The sequence below is a fragment of the Nomascus leucogenys genome, chromosome 1a (genome assembly GCF_006542625.1).
Source record: "Nomascus leucogenys isolate Asia chromosome 1a, Asia_NLE_v1, whole genome shotgun sequence".
NCBI classification, from domain to species: Eukaryota; Metazoa; Chordata; class Mammalia; order Primates; family Hylobatidae; genus Nomascus; species Nomascus leucogenys.
Genome location: NC_044381.1, coordinates 30,466,552 through 30,488,967, shown reverse-complemented (window position 1 = coordinate 30,488,967; position 22,416 = coordinate 30,466,552). Strand labels below are relative to the sequence as shown.

Here is a 22,416-nt window from a genome sequence, read left to right as displayed (position 1 = left end):
TGCAGACCAGGGTAAGAGGCTTGTGTGTAATTGCGTAACTAGTTAGCAAAAGTACTTGCAGTAGACACTAGTTGTCCTGACTCAAGTTAGTGTTTTTGACCGTGTCATACTTGTTCCACTATTTATGCAGAATTGGTTTTGTTTACTGCTAGTCGGACAGAACAAATAAACGTAAGCTAATATACTTAGTAATTTATCCTAGCACAAGGTGTGCATGTACATTAATATTTTAAAAATTGCTTTCTTTTATAGGTGGTTATTGGTGGTAGAAATAAATATTTAATCAATGGAGTCAATGCCAACAACACCAGAGTACAGGATCTCTTCTGTTCTGTTGGCCTTAATGTTAACAACCCTCACTTTCTCATCATGCAGGTATTTTGTTTGAGGTCTTTATATCACTTTTGTAATAGTTTTGACATTTTTTACTTTTAAGCAATTAAAATAGAAGTACTTTATGTTTTGGATTTTATACTTTTTATTTACTATTGTGCTGTGTCCGGCCATCTGTTTAGAAATGTGGTTTAGTTACTTGCACTGATATATTCTACTGTATTATAGACCTTTGACTCCTCTAGAATGTTTGGAAGTAATTTTTGTTGACTTTTTATTTTGTCACTAAAAGAACAATACATGTTAACTGTAAAAAAAAAAAAAAAAAAAGCCATAATATATCCTTTTAAATTACTGGATTAATGCATCTTAATATTTCAAGTATAAAAGTTTGAATAATTTTCTTATTTAGAGACTCACACAAATGAGGAGTAAAGGCTGATTTTATCTTATGTTTACATTGCTTCATTTGACCCATCCAGCTATCCTTTGAGAGAATTATAGTAAAGGCAATGGGAGCATCTCAGTGGGACCAAAATAAAAATATTTCCACTACACACCTTCAAAGTTGAAACTTTAAGTGAATCTACATTCTAGTAATACAATTCTCTGAGACCTGGGTGTGCAGGTGTTTTGCTTTATTTATTTTTGGTAATGAATAAATTTAATGGTTTTCTGGCATTGATGTAAAATATTTTATTTTGTTTGAGGCCTAGAAGTATGTCATCTGTTTTGTGAAATTATCTTGGAGGGTTATCATTCAAAGAAATGTTAAAAGTTTTTTAATTATGCTGAAATTTCTTTTTATATTTACCTGTTTTAAAATTGAATATTTCTACTTAATGTTAACTGTCTCAGAAACATGATCCTTGTTAACTTTGTATCATGTAATGAATTGTTTCATTTGTATCATTTCATAACTTCCATAATTTGTATCACTGGTAAGTGAGAAAGTGAATAGCAAAGTTCCAAAATTCTAGAATCATAGAAGAATTATAGAGGAAAGACCCCACAAAGATTGGTATATTGAGATACAGCAGCTTCAGTCTAGATAAACATGAATGGCAGTACAGATAAACATTTTCTGTAATTTGTTATCTTAGTAAGTTTGCCATTTTATTTTCAGGGCCGAATTACAAAAGTATTGAATATGAAACCTCCAGAGGTAAGAGTACTATTTATGGACATTAAAAATAGTTGGTATAGATACTACTTTAATCTTTCAGACAATTTTTAAATATTCTATTAAAATTTTTGGAAACATTATTTAGGAATGATTAGTAAAGACAGTTGTATATTTGTGTAATATTTGGCACTATGCCCAAATATTAAAATTGATTTTGATTGTATAAAGGAGTCTTGCTCAGCTGGTGTTTCGTATCAGAATTCATTCCTACAGAAAAAGCCTACAGGAAAAGATTGTGTGAAATTGCTGTATTTAACTTATATGGTTCATTTGGGCCAAATTTTGGTAAGATGTTTAGTGAGGTCAAGGCAAAAATGCTATATTTAATGTAAATTCCAGTTGGACACATTGTCTTGGATACTAAACATTAATAAAATTGTCATTCCAGATTTTATCCATGATAGAAGAAGCAGCTGGAACCAGGATGTATGAATACAAAAAAATAGCTGCACAGAAAACTATAGAAAAAAAGGAGGCTAAGCTGAAAGAAATTAAGACGGTAATTTAATTCATGTAAAATATTTCTGGAGAAGAATGTAATTTTGCATGTAGAGTTTTTGCTGTAAAGGGGGAAAAATTTTTTTCCTTCGTTCAGTTTTCCATAGTCATCCATGCTACTTCTCTTTCAGATAAATTTTAATGGTACTTTACATGCGAAAATACTGATTTTTCTTTATTTTCCAGATACTTGAAGAAGAGATTACTCCAACCATTCAAAAATTAAAAGAGGTATATTCTGTATATGTGAGGATAATCTATTAGAATGTCTTTCAAAGTCAACGATGTATGCAAAATCATGCAAATAGTCATAATATTTCTTGGGGGGTTTTTTCCTGTGATGAGATAAGGAATTAGAGTTGGCACTCCATAACTCAGCGTTCTGCTTGCAGAGGATATGTACTTATCTATTAAGTCATAGAATATTGGAGAGTAATTTTTATAGTTTCAGAAAATGGTGTGCTGAATTTTAATTATTTAAGCTAAGCAAGTCTGGATTTGCCTAGTTAGGATTGACTGGAACAACATTTCTTAAAGATAACGCACTCTTAGACACCCTCATTGGTAGAGTGAACAATTTCCAGGATAAGAGGGGCTATCACTGTAATTATTGCTGTCAAGGTATTTTGTAAGCAAAAGGTATTGAAACAGAGGACTGGATTTTCTCTATAATCTTTGCAGCTCCGGACATCAAAAGACATGGGACAATATGTCATTAAAGAATGCATTTATGAGCTACGTTTTCTTTTTCTTGAGACAAGTCTCACTGTCGCCCAGGCTGGAGTGCAGTGGTGTGATCACAGCTCACTGCAGCCTCCACCTCCTGGTCTCAAGGGATCCTCCCACCTTAGCCTTCTGAGTAGCTGGGACTACAGGTGCATGCCACCACACCCTGCTAGTTTATTTTTTGGTAGAGACAGGGTTTCTCATTGTTTCTCAGGCTAGTCTTGAACTCCTGGGCTCAAGTGATCCACCTGCCTCGGCCTTGCAAAGTGCTGGGATTATAGGAGTGAGCCACTGTGCCCAGCCAAATGACCTTTTTAAAGATAGCCTTTTAGGAATTTGTTAAATGCTCATTGAAATTTGGTACTACTCAGCTGTCTTGTGAATCCATATAGTAGTTTAAATTTTACTGGAAAAACTAATCTTGAAGGTACCCTTTTTGTATGTATGATGTAGTAGAAAACACTAGATCAGGAATTGAAACTTAGGTCCTAGACTTCATTTTGCCACAATTTCTTTCTAAATCTAACAACATGGACAGATCATTTAATCATTCTGAATTTGTTTTTTGTGTATAAATTAAGGATTTTAGTTATTACTTTGTCTGGTCCCAGTAGGTCCTTACGGGAGTCATGTTTAGTAGTGATGTGAGCAGGTGCTTGTAGTAGTGCTTCAAAGTATATTAGAGTAGGCATCTTGATAATACTACTACAGAATCTGTTTAATAGTGTATCATTGGTGGGTGTATAAGTTGTCTAACACTAGCTTATGAACCTTATGTCCATATTTCTTTGTTAAGCTCAACTACCCAAGTATATGTTAGAAGAAATAGCCAAATAAGATTACTAGAGATGGTATAATGCTATCTAAAAGTCCTGACTTCTAATGTTATGTAAAGTTTCCTACAATTTAAAATGCTATAATTGTTTAATACAGGACAAAATCTATTATGTAATGAGAAATTTGTTTCATCTTGCATAATTGAATTTTCTTTGTTAATACAATTTTGAGTTATTCTTTTTTTGTGACTTCCCTTTCAGGAAAGATCTTCCTACTTGGAGTACCAAAAAGTAATGAGAGAAATAGAACATTTGAGTCGTTTATATATTGCTTATCAGTTTTTGCTGGCTGAAGATACCAAAGTACGCTCAGCTGAGGAATTAAAAGAAATGCAAGATAAAGTTATAAAGCTTCAGGAAGAATTGTCTGAGAATGATAAAAAAATAAAAGCACTTAATCATGAAATAGAAGAATTGGAAAAAAGAAAAGATAAGGTCTGAACATATGTATTGGAATCGATAATATACTCTGTGAAAAACGTACTAAATTATATATAGTAACTGTTTAGTATTCACTGGGCATTGTCTTCCGTATTGATTTGTTAATCTTATAGTAAGATAATGAAATAACTTATAAAAAAGTTTATTTGATACAGAACTCATACAATAAAATGACAGCATGAACAAATTTTACATAAGTGATTGAATTGACTGCATTTTATTATAGGAAATTGGAGGTATACTTCGATCTTTAGAAGATGCTCTTGCAGAGGCTCAGCGAGTTAATACTAAATCTCAAAGCGCATTTGATCTCAAGAAGAAAAATCTGGCATGTGAGGAAAGCAAACGAAAAGAGCTGGAAAAAAATATGGTTGAGGTAAGTGAGCTTAATGTGCCAATAGTGCCACTTGTAGACAAGTATATAGTCTCACTAGTGTACATTTATCTATTCCATGAATATTTAGTGAGTGTCTTCTATAAGCTAAGTACAGTTGTTTGGGCTGGGGTTATAACTGGACCAAATGGTCAGAAGTCCTTGCCTTGTGGACCTTCATTCCACTGGGGGAAATGATAATAAAATAAATAAAACATGTAACGTGTTATAGATCGATAACTGATGTGGAAAAAAAGTAAAGCAGGGAAGGGGATTAGGAGTGTAGGGGAAAAAGGATACAATTTGGGATTTTAAGTTGGGTAGCCATTGAAGTAAGTGGAGAATAGGAAGAACAGGTTCGATAAGCTTAAGAAATACAGTATGAATGTAATAGGCTTGAGGAGCCTGTTAGACATCTTGAGTAGTGATGTTGATTAGGTACTTAAATATATGAATATTGAATCCAGGCAAAAATACAGATTTGGAGGGATCATCAGTGTATAGGTGTTATTTAAATCCATGAGACTAGATAAAACGATCAAGGCTGTAAGTTTATATAAGAAGGTTGGAGCCCTGGGATACTTTCAACATTTGAATGTTGGGATAGTTCAACATTCAAAAGAGATTGAGTAGTGTGAGGAAAATTAGGCCAGTAAATTGTCCTGGAGTCCAGGTAAAAAAGATGTTTCAAGGAGAAGTGGCCGTGAGTACCTGATTAGATTGTGTTCATACTCTCACAGAATGAAGGCAGAAAAAAGAAAAGTGAATATAGATAACTTTTTGAGAAGTTTTCTGAAAGAAGGATAAATAGGGAGCTAACTGGAGGGTAATACAGAAGAAAGAGTTTTTTTGGCTTGATTTGACTGCCCTAGTCGGATGTTGGTACCACCTCACTAACAGGCCGTCTTGATATCCTTCAGTTACTTTATGAGTAGGCTGTTTCATTGTTCAGTGGCTCCATTGGCCTGTGAATAACAGGGTGCATGGAAAGTCCACTATATTCCACAAGAGACTGCCCATTATCATGTTGCTTGGGCAGTGAAGGATGTTCCTTGGTCAGAGTGAAATATGATGAAGTGTCAAAAAAATGACATATTTCTTTCAAGGGTAGCATCAGGGTCCACATGAGTGACATATATTTGTCCCTTTCAGGCATCAAGTCCTTGTTTCCACACAGGGGATTTTTATTTATTTTATTTAATTTATTTTTTTGAGGCGGAGTTTCGCTCTCATTGCCCAGGCTGGAGTGCAATGGCGCAATCTCGGCTCACTACAACTTGCACTCCACCCCCCGGGCTGAAACGATTCTCCTGCCTCAGCCTCCCAAGTAGCTGGGATTACAGGCATGCGCCACCATGCCTGGCTAATTTTGTATTTTTAGTGGTGATGGGGTTCCTCCACGTTTGTCAGGCTGGTCTCGAACTCCCGACCTCAGGTGATCCACCTGCCTCGGCCTCCCAAAGTACTGGGATTACAGGCATGAGCCACCGCGCCTGGTCCACATAGGGGATTTATTTTAGCAGTCCGGTCACTAAGTTGCCCTTCTCCTGACCAGATGACTATGCTGCTGGCAATAGCCTATGAGTTGGTGAAAGGTAGCAAGATATGGTGAAGGGGTGGCCCAAATGGACATCACCACTGCATGTAGTTTGACCCACTGAGCGTAATGTCCATGTTCAGCCTCAGTCAAAAGATGACCACTTACTGGCCTGATGGTGGCTACAGTCAAGAGGATCCCTCCTGTTTTGTTTGATGGAACTTTCAGTAAACCACGCCATACCATTAGTAGGCACATCTCAGAATCTTAGGACCCGGGGAGCCAGAGGAGAAGCCAGAGCATCCCCTGTGGGTTGTTTGGACCCTTCTAATAAGCTAGCTATTTTTTTCATGAAGCCTGCTGGTCCCTTGGGGTTCCAACTGGGCTTGATTTTAAATGTACCATTTCTGTTTGATAATCAAGCTCTTTTGAGCCTGCCCCAATTCATTGATAGAGTTTGTAAGCACCCAGGTAAGAGTGGGCAGTTTAAGTCGTGGAGTCGCATGTAGTGCTCTGGCCTTAAGCACACAGTCTCCAACAGTGCACAATAGCAAGCAAGAAGTTACATTCCAAGAGTTGTATCGGGTAGCTGCCTCAAGCAACTTAAAGTTCAATTTAGAAGAGGCTAGGTCTCCCCAGTGACAAGTTTCTGTTGCCATAGACTGCAGTCGGCATGCATGGAGGTTGTAGACACCTGTCATTGCATCAGGCTAACAGACTGTAAATGTTTTAAAAGCAGCACCAAGGCCACCACTTTAAATTGTTTTCTAAGGCCTGCTACTGCAAAGTCCCCTGTTCAAAGCTGCCAGCTTTGTTGGTCACCTGGATTAAAGGGGGCCAAAAAAACACCCACATGGGTTGTATGCTGTGTTTAGTACCCAAGAGACCTACCAGCTGTGGGGCTTCTTTTTTATTAGTAAGTGCCACCAGCACCAACAATTTTTGTTTGATTATATCTGGGATACTTCCTTGGCTTTCTGTCCAAGTGATTTTGACATTCAGCCTTTGACCATCCATTAGTCTTCATGCCCCAAAGGCCTTTCTGACTAGCCAGACTAGGCCAGTGCATTGTGACATTTTTATCTGTAGTGGGTTTTGAATTAAGAAAGTAGTGTCTTATTCTCCACTTGGTATGCAGTACTGCTTTCGTTGAGTAACTTAAGAGGTTTTGGGTAAGTCTTGAGTAACTTAAGAGGTCTTAGGTGGCAGGCCGGGGTGGATATGCCCCACTGGTATAGCTCAAATTCTTAGCTGCCAGGGGCATACCTCCTCAGGTGGTGGTGATGTTCTGCACCACAAGCAACCAAACTATCAATATCCATACTCAGTGGTGGGAACTGTGGTCACCAGCACCCAAAGTGACACAAAGTATCCTACTCACAGCAGATAAGCATAGTGAGTCATTACATTCACCTGAAACCCTCCCATGGTCATCAGTTTAACTTTTCCCTAGGAAAACTGGAAATATGTCCTCTGGGCTCCAGTATCCAAGAACTCCAGAAAAGCCTAATTTCATTTCTTTTTCTCATCTTGACAGGAGTGTAGGGCCATCTCTGGTGGGGACCTGGAGACCTCGGTCCCACTCTTAACTATGCCATTTAGCCATTTGGATCCACAGAGTCCCTTTATCAAACAAACACTTCAGCCAGGCTGCATAATCCTTTCCTGGCCTTTCCGTATACTCGTCCTGTAGATAGTGAGCTTCCATTTCTATGAAGGCCTGCATCGTGTGTGTTGGTTCTCTCAGATGCCTCAGGGACTGTCTGAGAACCTCTTTCCTGTTCCCTCTCGGGATCCATCTGACTACCCACTTCCCGAGCTCTCTGGCACTGGGAATGAGCAGTTACATGTGTCCAACAACCAGGAGATCATGATTCTGTCAGAGCAGACCCTACTAACTGCACTGATGGTGTGAAACAAGTTCAGTATGCACTAGTTACCAACTTGTCAGTGTTAATAGAACTCACCCATACAGCACAAGTTTTATGAAGCAAATTTATTTCCTACAGATAGGTAGTAATAGACAGTAAAATCCTAGGTTTCATGGTGGGCCATTCCCACAAGTGTTGGATGGAGTTTCATCTGTATGTTCCCCATACAGTTGAGGGACCCCAGAAAGCAGCTTGCCCTGGGTTTATACCCCAGAAATAGAGAAATGGGGGTGGTCAGCACATGATCCCCTGGTTTACGTGAGTTGCTGAGCTAAAGCGTGAAAGGACATGCATATTTCTAGGAGGGAACTGAAATAGAGTATGGATTATTCAGGCCATCCCCTCTATCAGAATGTTGCATTTTCTAGCACATTCTACAGCTATTCTACAGCTGAGAAAGGGAGAACACGGTTAGTCTAAGGACACCCAGATGACTGTCCAACAAACTCTAGATTTCTTTGTCCAGCTTACTTAATTAACATTTTTATCTGGATGAGTTTTAAAAAGTGTAAAACTTAACATATCCAGAATAGAATTTAGGAATTTCCCTCAACTACCCAAACCCACCTGAGTTACTGAATTTTCCTCATGTCGGTAAATGGTACCACTATTTACCTAATTGTTGAGGCCAGAAATTGTAGAGTCCTCTGGATTCTCGCCATTCTTTAAATATCTAGATCCAGTCTATCAACAAATTCTATTAACTTTAAAAGTGTATTCAGAATACAGCCACTTTTTGTTACCTCCATTACTGCCAACCTCGTTCAAGCCATCACCTCTCATGAGGGCTACTGCAATAATCTTACTAGTTGCACTACTCTTTTCCTGTTGCCACTCTATAGTCTCTTCTTTACAGAAGCTAAAATATAATTTGAATCACATCACTTCTGTGCTTAAAATCCTTCAGTGGTTTCCAAATTACATGTATGCTGTATAACACTGAAACAACATGGTTTTGAACTGCATGGATCAACTTATTAGCAGATTTTTCTCAATAAATATATTGGAAAATTATTTGGAGGTTTGCAACAATTTGAAAAAACTTGCAGACAAATACCATATTGCCTAGAAATATCAAAAAAATTAAGAAAAAGTTAAGTTGTCATAAATGCACAAAATATATTTAGGTACTAGTCTATTTTATCATTTACTACCGTAAAATATACAAAAATCTATTGTAAAAAGTTAAAATTTATCAAAACATAAACACCATACTTGGCATTATTCATAGTTGAGAGAAATCTAAACAAATGTAAAGATGCAATATTAAATGATAACTGCATAAAACTATAGAACATCCTACACTATTGTAGTAATTTTGTAGCCATCTCCTTTTGCTATTGTGGTGAACTCAAGTAAACTCAGTGTGACATTAATCATTTACTTCTTAGTAGTTCACGTTTCCGGTAAGTTGCAGAGCTCAGTAGAAAGTGATCTCTTGTGGTTCTCGTGTATTTTTCATCATGTTTAGTGCAGTACCATAAACCCGAATAACATGAGATCCATATGAAGTGCCACTAGTGATACTGAAAATGCTCCCAAAAAGCAGAGAAGTCAGGATGCTACAAAAAATAGTTGAGTGCTTGATAATGTACCATAGGTTGAGGTCTGCAGCTGTGGTTGCCTGCCTTTCCAGACAGATGATTTATCTTGTAAACAGATGATATAAACTTATCGCATCAATACACTACAGTACTGTAAATGTATTTTATGCTTTTAACATTTTCTTTTTTCTAGCTTTATTGCAAGAATACAGTATATAATGTAACATACAAAATATGAGTTAATTGTGTTATTGGTAAGGCTTTGGTTAACAGTAGGCTATTAGTAGTTAAGTTTTTGGGGGAATCAAAAGTATACGTGATTTTTGACTGTAGGGTGGGTCTGTACTCCAACTCCCATGTTGTTTAAGGATCAACTATATAATTGAATCTAAGTCTTTACCATGGCCTGCAAGGTGCTTCATGATGTGACTTGGCTCCTTAGCCATTTACTCACTGTGCTCCTAGTCCAATTCCTCAAACATTCAAACATGTTCCTCAGGGCTTTCAAGTATACTGCCCCGCAAGTATTTGCGCAGTCACTCCTCTCACTTCATCCAGTCTTCTGTTCAAATGGCATTTCAAAGGCCTTCTCTTATTATTCTTGAAGTAATAGTTCCTATCACTCTATTCCCCAACCTTGTTTTGTTTGATTACTATGTCATCTAACCTTGAATACAGGCTCCCCTAGAATAGCGACTTAGTCTGTGTCTTTAATGTCTTAGAACAGGGCCTACTAGATAGTAAGCACTTAATAAATATTTGATGAATCATGAACTAATCAAGTGGGCCAAAATTTGTTGTCACTTTAATTGTAAGTAAGATTGCTAGATTTTCTTTTTTCAGGGCTGGTATCTTGCATAGTGTCAGATATCTGGTAATATTACTTAAAAGGTGTTACATAATAGTAATACTTTTTCTAAAACTATTCGATGCTCAAATTTTATGGCTCTTGACAGTTTATAAAATATTTTCATATACATGCTCTTAATTCTAAAATCTCTACTTTTAAGCTTAGTGTAGGATGTCTGTTATTTCAGTTTTACAGCTTTAGAAATTCATTTTTAGTCCCTTCAAGTGATTTGTTTAAATCTGCAATTATTATTTAGCCCAATGTCTCACGGATTTAATTTATAACATGGAATGAACCAGTAGTATAAGAGTTATATTTATTCTAAAAACTGAGAGTGAATTTCAAAATGATAATTCAGTATTTATAAAGTTAGGATGGTTAAATTATTTTATTATGCTCACTCCAAATTACTATGGAATTTGATTACATAGGGTATATGCGTATAAGAAAGTGGGTGTTTTTCTTGAAATATAATATTTTTCCATTTGAAACTCTTCCTAAAGGACTCTAAAACTTTAGCAGCAAAGGAAAAAGAGGTTAAAAAGATAACAGGTGGACTGCATGCCCTTCAAGAAGCAAGTAATAAAGATGCTGAAGCTCTGGCGGCTGCACAGCAGCACTTCAATGCTGTTTCCGCTGGCCTGTCCAGTAATGAAGATGGAGCAGAAGCAACTCTTGCTGGTCAAATGATGGCCTGTAAAAATGATATAAGTAAAGCTCAGACAGAAGCCAAACAGGTAAATAGAGACATTAAGCACTATGTGATTGCTTTTTTTTCCAAGAAGTTTCTTTTCACGTTATGCTTTGGCAATTGTTACATAGTGTTGAAAATAATCAGGCTCTAGGAACTTGTTTGTTTACTTTATTCTGCAACTCTAATGCCTAATGCAGCGGAATTCAAATATGTTGATTGCTAAATATTGGCGATGTTAATTTGTTAAGATGCTGTACTACATAAATTACCTTAATTCAGTATGTAAGTGCAATAAATGCTTTGTTCTGTTTGCAGCATTGTGTGGAATTTTTGAGATTAATCCATTTATTCTTGTCTTTTTTTGGCTATGTTTATTTTTTATTGATATCATAATGTTGAAGTCTTAAGCTTTAACAGGAAAACAGGATTGTCTTCCCCATTGCTTTGCCTATCAATCATACCTAGTTCTTAAAACCTTGTTTCTCAAACTTTACATTTTTTTAGGAAGTGTCTCTACCTCACATTCTAGTCTTTGCTCTCCCTACTCTGATTTCATAATCTTAAAAGTCTTGTCAGTCTATTATAATGTTTCTCAGATTTTACATAGTAGTGCAACTTAAAGTCCTATGAACACAGGAGTTTTGCTAGCAGAAAAAATACATGTACACGGGCACATCAGTTTTGTTTTTAATGGAAGACACAGATTTTAAAACATGTACACAAATGTGTGTGATTATGCGTTAATCCTCAGGTTTTTCTCTTTATATATTTGCAACTTTTTCATTCAGGCATGACAGAGGTGATTGATAGTCACAAGTTTATAAGAACTCTCAATAGTAGAAAAGCTTTAAAGTACTCTCGGTTTGTCTATTATTTTATAAGGGAACTGGGAAAAATATATCATTATACAGTTTTAGAGGATACCCCCATGTAAAACCCCATCTAGGTTTTAGAATACTAGTTCATAGTTTTAAGAAGCAGTGTTCAAGTGTATAAATTCTTGAAGGCCTGACACATGTAATTTAAATAGTTCTAGCATTTAATTATCAGACTCAGCATTTAAGTTTCTCTGTCAGTTTAGCTGCTTTTCCTGTATAATCTTGTATCTTACTGCTCAATTCAGTTTCTTTACTGTTACTAGACAGCACTCACAAATATATACACATACAAATATGAACAACTAAGTGGAAAGGAAAGGAATGAGAGTTGTGATTTCTAGCTTTCTGTTTTTAATTACCAGCTACTGACATTCAATATAATCCTTCAATTTTAATATGTCATATTTTATTAAAAATATGGACTTAAATTTCAAATTCTTTAACAACATGTTAATCATATATTAATTTATACGTTGAGTAGTTTTTTGAGGAGAAAATACTGAGAAATGACTAATTTGTTGAAATGCTAATCCAAGAGACCAAACAATTAAATTTTTAAGGTTAAGGTCTCTTAGTAAAACCAGTCTGAATCTTCGGCCATTTAATTACTAGCACTGTCTGCCTCATACATCCTATGGTCTGTCGCATTTTTCTGCCGCAGGCTCAGATGAAGTTGAAGCATGCTCAACAGGAATTAAAGAATAAACAAGCTGAAGTTAAGAAGATGGATAGTGGCTACAGGAAGGATCAAGAAGCTTTAGAAGCTGTAAAAAGACTTAAAGAAAAACTTGAAGCTGAAATGAAAAAGCTAAATTATGAAGGTTTGCCTTTAAAAACATGATAATCAGATCATGAGGAGGTAGTGATTTTTGATAAAAAGCTAATTTAAATAAAGAATGCAAGCAAGTAGGAAACATTTCTTAGCCTATTAACAAGCGTTATTATAACAAGTGTGTGTAAATATAGTCAAAAAATACCTAATTATAAAACAACTCTTGAATTTTTGAGAACTCAGTATTGAGAATTTCCTGCTTCAGTCATTTGAAAGCTCAAAAAGTCATTTGTGTATTTCTACATTAGTAGGCATTCAGTTTGTATGTTATTTTTTGGAATGAAAATTGTGTTATTTGCCGATGGAAATAACGTCTGTTTGACAATGGATAGAAATAGGAAGGTTCAGCATGCTTTTTTAATACTTATAGAAATTTGTATTTTTTGTATGCTTTGGAAATAGTGGTTACTAATATTTTCCTTAAAACAGTAGACTGAGCTTTTAAAACTTGGTTTTAATTTATTATGATTTATCCTTCAGAAAATAAAGAGGAAAGCCTTTTGGAAAAGCGCAGGCAGCTGTCTCGTGATATTGGTAGATTGAAAGAAACATATGAAGCTCTATTAGCCAGATTTCCCAATCTTCGATTTGCATACAAGTAAGAGACTTAAGCCTTGAATTTTAACATAGTAGTAATCAAGACATTTTTATTTACGCTGGAAGCAGTCTGAAAATTTTGTCGACACCAAGATTTTTGTATGAAACTTGTTGTAAACTGCTTTTCTTTCATTGGTATTTTTCCTTTAAACATTTGTTGAAATGTTTTAAATGTTGGCAGGGAAATTCTTGTGAAATTTAATGGCTAATGATGCCACTAATCTTAAAAATGAGGGAAATTTAATCGCAGTTCAAAATGTCTTCAAAGTTATTCTGTCATTAATGTTAAATATCCACGTTTACATCTTATAATTTGTTTTGCTGTGTGGGTTTTTTTAATTGAATATTTACAGTAATCATATGTATTATAGGGATTAGAACATCAGAGTTGTTCTTATTACATTGAAACATACTGAAAGATCTGTTGTGATTTAGAAACCACAGCTGGCTAGTCATTTGGGACATTTTAAAATTTTTGGTTTGTTAAAACCATGTGCTGATTCTGCTTTCATTTCACTTTAATGTGTTGTCCAAAAGTGCTCTTGATGAGTAAAGTATAACTTTTTCTACTTTATTATCTTAAGATTAATTTTTGCCAACTTTTGTATTTCAGGGATCCAGAGAAGAACTGGAATAGAAATTGTGTGAAAGGACTTGTGGCTTCTCTGATTAGTGTGAAAGATACTTCTGCGACCACAGCTTTAGAATTAGTGGCTGGAGAACGACTCTACAATGTTGTAGTAGACACAGAAGTAAGTTGATTTTAATTTTAAAAAATTTAAAATTTGGTTAGCTTGAAAAGTCATGTGCCGCTAAAAGAATTAAATACTTTGATGTTTTAAGGCTCTCCCCTAAGGTGACATATTTATAGGGTAAAACTATTTGGTTCGTAACTTTTTGATAACTGTTCCAAAGGAGGTCTCATGCTTACTCAGAAACTCAAAATGCATATTTCCAATCTTAAACTTTTGGGATCTCTTTGCTGTATAAGTTGAATTTAATTTGTAAAATAATCTGGGAATAAATGACCTGTTTTTGATGTCAGTCTTCCCATCAAGGTAACATTGAATTTATTTACATTTCTTCAGTTCTCACTTATTATCCTTCTGTAGAATGCTCATACCCTTTCCTGTAAATGCTACATAGTCATTGTCAAATTTACTTGTTTTTTTTTAATTTACATTATATATATTGAAAATGTACAAGAAGCCTGGGTACGGTGGCTCACACCTGTAATCCTAGCACTTTGGGAGGCCGAGGTGGGCAGATCATTTGAGCCCAGGAGCTCGAGACCAGCTATCAGCAACATGGTAAAACCCAATCTCTACTGAAAATACAAAAGTTAGCCAGGCGCGGTGGCATGCACCTGGAGTCCCAGCGACTCTGGAGGCTGAGGCACAAGAATTGCTTGAACTTGGGAGGTGAAGGTTGCGGTAAGCTGAGATCGCACCACTGCACTCCCGCCTGGGCAACAGAGCAAGAATGTATCTCAAAAAAAAAAAAAAATACACAAAAACAAACGTACAAGATGTTTTGATACATATACATAGTGAAATGATTATTGTAGTCAAACATATTAACATAGCCATTCACCTTCAGTAGTTACCTTTTTTGTGTGTGACAGCACCTAAAATTTACTCTTAGCAAATTTTCAGTATATAGTATTATTAATTATAGTCCTCATGCTATACATTACATCTCTGAATAGGTAGATTTATTTATCCTACCCAACTGCAAATATGTACCCTTTGGCCTATGACCTCCTTCTACCCATTTTCTTTCACTCCTCATCCCTGATAACCACTATCCTATTCTTTTTATTTGTTCAGCTTTTTTTTAAAGATTCCATGTACAAATGAGGTCATACAGTATTTTTTTTTTCTTTGTCTGATTATGTCACTTAGCATCATGTCCTCTGGGTTTATTCATGTTGTCCCAAATGGCAGCATCTCCTTTTTGAAGTTCAAATGATGTTCCATTGCATATGTAATTATAACTTGATTGTTTGGGATAAATGGCACTAAACATTTATTATAGACTACTAAACTTGCACTCTCTCAATTTTCTGTCATCTTTAACATGCGTTTTTTAAATTCAAATGTGTGTTGTAGGTTACTGGTAAAAAGCTACTAGAAAGAGGGGAACTGAAACGTCGATACACTATAATCCCACTCAATAAAATATCAGCCAGATGTATTGCACCAGAAACTCTGAGAGTTGCTCAGAATCTTGTAAGTCTCGTTTTGTCTTATTTATATGTTTAATCGTCATCTGTGGTTTTTTTTAAGTTAGAAGACATTAATTTTGAGGGACATAATCATATGCAGAACCACAAAATTAAAATACAAAAAAATTGGGTTGGCTTGTGCAATTAGATGATAAGAGAGTAGAAATGTTGGAAGACTTGAACTCCCTTTGATGCTTCACTTTGTGGTATTAGAATGTCCTTTTTAACCTTAAGTCACATGACTGTCAGGTGATGGTGAAAATTACACTTGATTCCTGGTTAGAATTGAGCTTCTAGGTAAGTACCCCAAATTCTTCAAGGTTTTGTTTTTGTTTCTTTTTATGTCAGGCATACTTAAACTGCCCACAGTCACAGCCATTATGGAAAGCCTTCATTAGTATTGCAGTGATGCTTCTTTATTAGAGTTCTTCTAGATTGCTATTCAGCCTGTGCAGGTACATAGCAGGTGACCAGGATCCCATTCAACTGCTGACATTGATCTAAAGTGACATGCCTGCTAGTAAGAAAATAGATTAGTACAAGGAAATACATTTAGAAGTTATTGTAGTTGTGTAATACTGTAAAAACATGAAGTCAGTCATAACATTCAGCTGTAATACCAGTTTTTTTATTGATCAGACATTCCAAGTACATCAGTTGAAAAGACATTTCTATGAAACTTAAAAATATACTTGTAACTAAGTGGATGTTGTTGTATCCTTAGTTCCATTCAGAAGATTTCAATGGAAATGATTTCAAAATACAGTTGTGTTGATATGTATACTATCAGGAGAGGGAGGATGAGTGCTGAGTAATTGAAAGGTGATGTTTTTGGTTGGTACTTTCTGTACTTGAAAAATCACCATTAAGTCAAGAAGGCTCAGGAAGTTAATTCAGCCATACATCAAGTCCCAGCATTAGAAGGAAATTGGGATTTCAAGTAACAGCAAAAATACTTTGCCTCAAATCCTTTAGCCAAACCTATTTGATGGTAGCTGCCACATCAAAGAACAATACTGAACATGTGTTACGTAGAGCTTCCTTCACCGTAATTGCCACTGCTGATACTAAGCTCTAAAAGAGATGCTTAGTTTTTCTAAAATGATGGGCAGAGGTAGCCTCTATAAACAAAGGCTGAGAAGAAGCATTGTGATCAAAATAGAGGACTGGGGATTTTTTAAATTACTTTTACTCTCAGTTATTGTGTTTTCATTTCTGTAACTGGCAGGTGACTGCTCTAGCATGTTTCATTTGTATGAAAAAATATTTGTTGTGAAACCAAATTCCTGATTATTGAAACAACATTTTCATATAGTTGTGTTGATCTGGAAATTACAGGTTAAGCACTCCAAGTCCAAAAACTGAAATTTTCCGAAATTTAAAACTATGACACCCAAAAAATGCTCATTGGAGCATTTTGGATTTAGAAAGTTCAACCACTGTAATACAAATATACCAAAATCTGAAAACAAACACTTCTGTTCTAAGCATTTAGGATAAAGGATACTCAACCTGTACTATAATTAAAGTTGTGTCCAGTCAACCTTGGTGAAGGACACTTAGAAACATGGTAATGTCTCCTTATTGATAGAAACTTCCATAATGCCCTGTACTAGCTATTAATAAATATTTTACTTAGCAATAGATCTTTCAGTATTTAAACCTGCAATTTTTTTTCCTGAAACTTTTGAGTTTTACATAGCTTTTTAGAAAGTTCAGAAAGAATTTTAATGCTAGGTAATTATTACTTAAGTTTTTATTATAGCAATTCTTACTGGTTTATAAAATAATATCTGAAAGGAAAAGTAGTATGTACTGTGGCATATCTGTTGTTGTCCCATAGGTTGGCCCTGACAACGTTCATGTGGCTCTTTCCCTGGTTGAATATAAACCAGAACTTCAGAAAGCAATGGAGTTTGTCTTTGGAACAACATTTGTTTGTGACAATATGGATAATGCCAAAAAAGTGGCCTTTGATAAGAGGATAATGACTAGAACTGTAACTCTCGGAGGTGATGTGTTTGATCCTCATGGAACATTGAGTGGAGGTAAGTTTTATATCCTTTTGTCCTCACAATTCTTTGTGGTAAATAGGAAGATGCCTTTTTTTAGCCCAACTACCCACTTCTTCAGGAAACATGTTAACTTCGCATTTGTGTGTTTGCCAGTGCCACCTACCTCCTGTCAAAAGTAAAACAAAAAATTAAACCTGCCCTTGAAATGGTACCTTAATGCCTTAAAGGAATTCTTAGACAGTGATCGTATTCTTCTTGGTCTAGTATTTGCCACACTGAGTTTGCAGATCTTTGTCAAGACAATAGAATAACAAACACTGAATAATATTTACTGTATACCAGACAGTGTTCTACAACTATGCTGTCTAATACAGTAACCACTAGCCATATGTGACTCTTTACATTTAATTAAGTTAAAAGTAATTTCCTTGGTTTCATTAGTCACATTTCAAGAGCCATAATCACAAATGGTTAATGGATAATTCGACAGTGCAGATATAGAACATGTCTATCATTCTATAAAGCCCTATTCTATGGGCTTTAAATAAGAATTAGTTCTTAATAACAACGATGAGGTAGGCATATTATTATCATCTCTAATATACAGTTGCAGAAATGAAGATACAGAGTGGTTAAATAACGCACTACAGAGTGGCAGAGCTCAGAATTTGAATCCCAGCAGTCTGATTTCATAGTTTGTGTTTTTAACCCAGTAGACGGCATAAAGCCATTTGAGGTATCAAGTGACTTAATGTCGTTCTAGGCCATGGAAACATGGCCAGTTCAGTGAATTCCATGACCAGGTATCAGGTTCTCCAGTACACGGTCAAATGACTAGTATCTGCAAATGGAAGATAAAAAGAGACTACGTGCTTTTAAATGTCTACAAGAGAAGAAACTTTAGATTTTGTTGATTCAGATTCTTTTGAAGTTTCTACTTACAGGATATGAAATAAGTAACCCCGTATTTTAATTACAAAGTGTTTTAAAGCATTTTTAATTGACCTTAGCATTCTTCCATCAAACCTGCAGAGTTTCTTTGTCAACATAATGCCTCAGTCTGTGACTGCCAGATAGTTATACTTGCATAATGTGAAATCGGTTTATTCTGCTTGCTGTGCTGTATCAGAACTTAGGTCAGCCCCGAAATCTTAGCTTACAACAAATTTATTCCATGTTTATGCTACATCTGCTGCAGATCAGTTGCCTTTCTGCCCAGCGCTATTCTCATTCTGGGACTCAGTGTGAAGGAGAAGTAGTCTCTGTCTTGAACATATTTTTCCCATGGCAAACGGAAAGCAAATGGTGAATTATGTACTGCCTCCTAAAGTTTACTTTCAGAAGAGACACATTTCCCCATTTCATTGGCCAGAGCAAATCACATAGGCAAGTCCAATGGCAGAGGGTGGAAGATGGGCCCAGTAGACAAGGCAGTGGTTATTTTGAATAAATAATACCTACTACAACCTTTTGGATCTGTTATGAGTTCTCTGTGTTCTAAGGTTCAGGTGAAGGAATGAATTCCATGGCTTCATAAGCTCATTAAAATATTTACTATTGAATCAATTTGAGTATAATTCTCTTAGAAGACTTTTTATTGTGTAGTACATACCTGGTAACTTAATGTGGAAGACCTGTTTCAATTTGCCTCTATCAGGTGCTCGATCCCAGGCAGCTTCTATTTTAACCAAGTTTCAAGAACTCAAAGATGTTCAGGATGAACTGAGAATCAAAGAGAATGAGCTGCGGGCTCTAGAGGAGGAATTAGCAGGTCTTAAAAACACTGCTGAAAAGTAAGAACTGTATATACTTTTTTTTATTAAAGATTTGTATAGTAGAAAATGATAGAAAATTTACTTTTATTTCAAGAAATACAGCTTCTGACTTTTCTCATGTTTTTGGTTTTATTTAAAATGTTCGATTGAATTGTGAGTTGATAACTTACCATTTATCCATTTTTTTCTCATAAGAGAGATGTCTTTGTTAAGAAATTAGAAAAATCTATTTAAGCAAAACAAAACAAAAAATCATTCACATATTCCACTCTGTCTGCTGAGAAATACATTAGCACTTGGCTAGGGTTGGTGGGGAAACCCTTTGATACTCTGGCGTCTGATACCAGAGGATACTTGATTTCTTGATTTGACATGAATATGATACAGTATAGCATTGATCAGGTGCGCACAGTAAGTTTAACAGCATTGTGGCTGTCCTATGTATATCAAGGATCTGCTAGGTTGCCTAGTGAGCAGGTAAACAAGTTCATGTCGAACATCAGCACTAAAATTTTAGTGTTTCCTTACAGTATTTCTTCTGTGTAGGTATAGATAAGATACATATATACTTTCCAACATCACTTCTATTTTTCTATAATAGAGGTATATGCATATTTTTATTTTTTCAATATTGGGATCATGCTAATGTAACCTTTTTGTGTCAGTCAGTAAACATTTATTGAGTGCCTCCTGTGTGCCACATACTCTTCTAGGGGCTGGGGATCAGATAAATACCCCGTCTTCATCTAGTTTTTTCTTGTTGGAGAAGCGGACGATAAAGAAAGATAAATTGGTAAAACATGTTACTAGTTCTAAGAAGAAAAAAATCAGGAAAGGAGATAGGAACTATCTAGGGCAAAGACATGTTAAAATTTTATGTTGGGTGGCCAAGAAAAGCCTCACCGAGGACATGATTGTTGAGTAAACACACGAAAGAGTGAGTGAACTGGCTCTATGGTTATCTGGGAGAGTAGTCCCCACTTGAATTGAAAGCTTCATGAGTTAAAAGAGCTACAAACTTAACAAAGTGCATTGTTTGAAAGTTTGGCCAGGCCTAGTGGTGCACACCTGTAATCCCAGCACTTTGGGAGGCTGAGGCGGGTGGATCACTTGAGCTCAGGAGTTCAAGACTAGCTTGGGCAACATGGAGAAACCCTGTCTCTGTAAAAAAATACAAAAAAGTTAGTCAGGTGTGGTGGCATGTGCCTGTGGTCTCAGCTACTCAGGAGGCTGAGGTGGGTGGATTGCTGGAGCCCTGCGGTTCGAGGTTGCAGTGAGCTGAGATTGTGCCACTGCAGTCTATCCTTGGGGACAGAGTGAGACCCTGTCTCAAAAAAAAAATTTTTTTTTTAAGTTTAATTGTAATTTTTTCCGGTATCTCTGAAGATGACAAATAGGGACTGATTTAAAAAGATTTTATTCAGAATTCGCAATACTGAATACAATTTTAAAAATCTAAATAAATGTTGAAATGATTATTTTTGGGTATGTTTTTAGCATTCAATTTCTGTAGTTATGAAAGCTTAAAATGGCACCAAGACTTTTGAGGACACTAAATATGGACAAGATTTTCATAGGATGGCCATTCAAAGATAAAAATTAAATCAGAATTTGTCTTTTTTCTTTTTTTTTTTTTGAGACGGAGTCTCACTTTGTCGTCCAGGCTGGAGTGCAGTGGCCTGATCTCGGCTCACTGCAACCTCTGCCTCAGCCTCCCAAGTAGCTGGGATTACAGGCACTTGCCACCACGCCCGGGTAATTTTTGTATTTTTAGTAGAGATGGAGTTTCACCATGTTGGCCAGGTTGTTCTTGAACTCCTGGCCTCAAGTGTTCTATCCTGTTTACTTTCAAACATCACATACATGTAAAGACCTGCATTTTACCTTCATGAATATAAATTAACCATAGAGTAAATGAATTTTTTTCTGTGAGAAGAGTGAAACAAAATTTTTCTGTGATATGTGGAAGCTCTAGCAAGGTGATGAGTTTGTAGTTAGTTACATTTGGCTTAGAACTGTTAATTTTGTTCAGTAGTATTGGATCATTTATTCTGCAGAATTGAATTCTTTGCTAATTGTGACACTGAGGTCAAGGAAGGAAAATATATTTTGAAAAAAATGAGAATGGTGAAAGAATCAGCTAAAGCCATTGTTTCACACCATATCAGGAAAGTAACATCTTTTAAACAAATATTTCTACACTCCACATTTTTAAATTAATTTGAAGTAAAAATTATTGTTTTAAGTACTGTCAAGTACAGCTTCAGGCAAGAATACTCAAGGTAGTATTTATAAGTTTTGTTTTTTGTTTTTTTCCTCAAACTTCATGAATTTCTAGTGACAAGGTACTTTGTGAATTTATATTAACTTGAAATTTCACTGCAACTGAATTAGCTAAATACCTTTCAAAAGAAATGACTAAGCAGCCAGAACTGGGATAGAATTACAAAGTTTTCAAGAAAATGCATTTTAAACAACTAAGTACAAAACTTTTTTTTTTTTTTACACTAAAAGTAGGGAACATTATTATTATTTTTAACATTTGAAAATGAGGTTAATAACTACATTTTTGAAATTTTATGTAATTGTTATAATTAATCATTTTTCGTGGTGAGTAGTTGGTTTGATTTTTTTTTCTTTTTAGTTAGCAAGAGGGATTATTTTTAAGGAAACCTAGCTGTTAAATATTTCTAATGTAAATAGTTATTAAGGATTTTAGTCATTGAGAGTTGTTTACTTTCAATGATCAGATCTAAATTTGAGTTAATTGGTGCCTCAGAAACTTGAAAGCCATCAAAATTTTTCCTGTAACCAGTAGCATCTTATACTGTTCATAATGTATGTGAGTTTAATTTAGGTAAGAATCTGAAGTTTGAATGTATTTCTCAAATACCAGAAAAATGACAGTCATTTCTTACATGTTTCTGTTTTTGTAAGGTATCGCCAACTAAAACAACAGTGGGAGATGAAAACTGAAGAGGCAGATTTATTACAAACCAAGCTCCAGCAAAGCTCATATCACAAGCAACAAGAAGAATTAGATGCCCTTAAAAAAACCATTGGTAAGATGAAAACAGTCCATGCTTAATCTCTGGTTTTATTCATATCCGTTACCTTACGTTAGGTATCTTCTCTACCTGTGC

The 22,416-nt window shown here is 35.5% G+C and overlaps 1 protein-coding gene across 1 annotated transcript in view; it reads left to right on the top strand.

Annotated features, from left to right (window-relative positions):
• Positions 1-22,416, top strand: part of SMC2 (structural maintenance of chromosomes 2) — a 43,397-nt gene that overhangs the window by 2,921 nt on the left and 18,060 nt on the right. The window contains exons 3-16 of the mRNA XM_030826870.1: positions 253-375; positions 1,460-1,498; positions 1,908-2,018; positions 2,204-2,248; positions 3,781-4,014; positions 4,247-4,396; positions 10,759-10,992; positions 12,489-12,648; positions 13,140-13,257; positions 13,870-14,008; positions 15,368-15,487; positions 17,327-17,531; positions 19,156-19,291; positions 22,211-22,335. Coding sequence (XP_030682730.1) covers positions 253-375; positions 1,460-1,498; positions 1,908-2,018; positions 2,204-2,248; positions 3,781-4,014; positions 4,247-4,396; positions 10,759-10,992; positions 12,489-12,648; positions 13,140-13,257; positions 13,870-14,008; positions 15,368-15,487; positions 17,327-17,531; positions 19,156-19,291; positions 22,211-22,335 — 1,939 coding nt within the window. The remainder of the gene's footprint in view (positions 1-252; positions 376-1,459; positions 1,499-1,907; positions 2,019-2,203; positions 2,249-3,780; positions 4,015-4,246; positions 4,397-10,758; positions 10,993-12,488; positions 12,649-13,139; positions 13,258-13,869; positions 14,009-15,367; positions 15,488-17,326; positions 17,532-19,155; positions 19,292-22,210; positions 22,336-22,416) is intronic.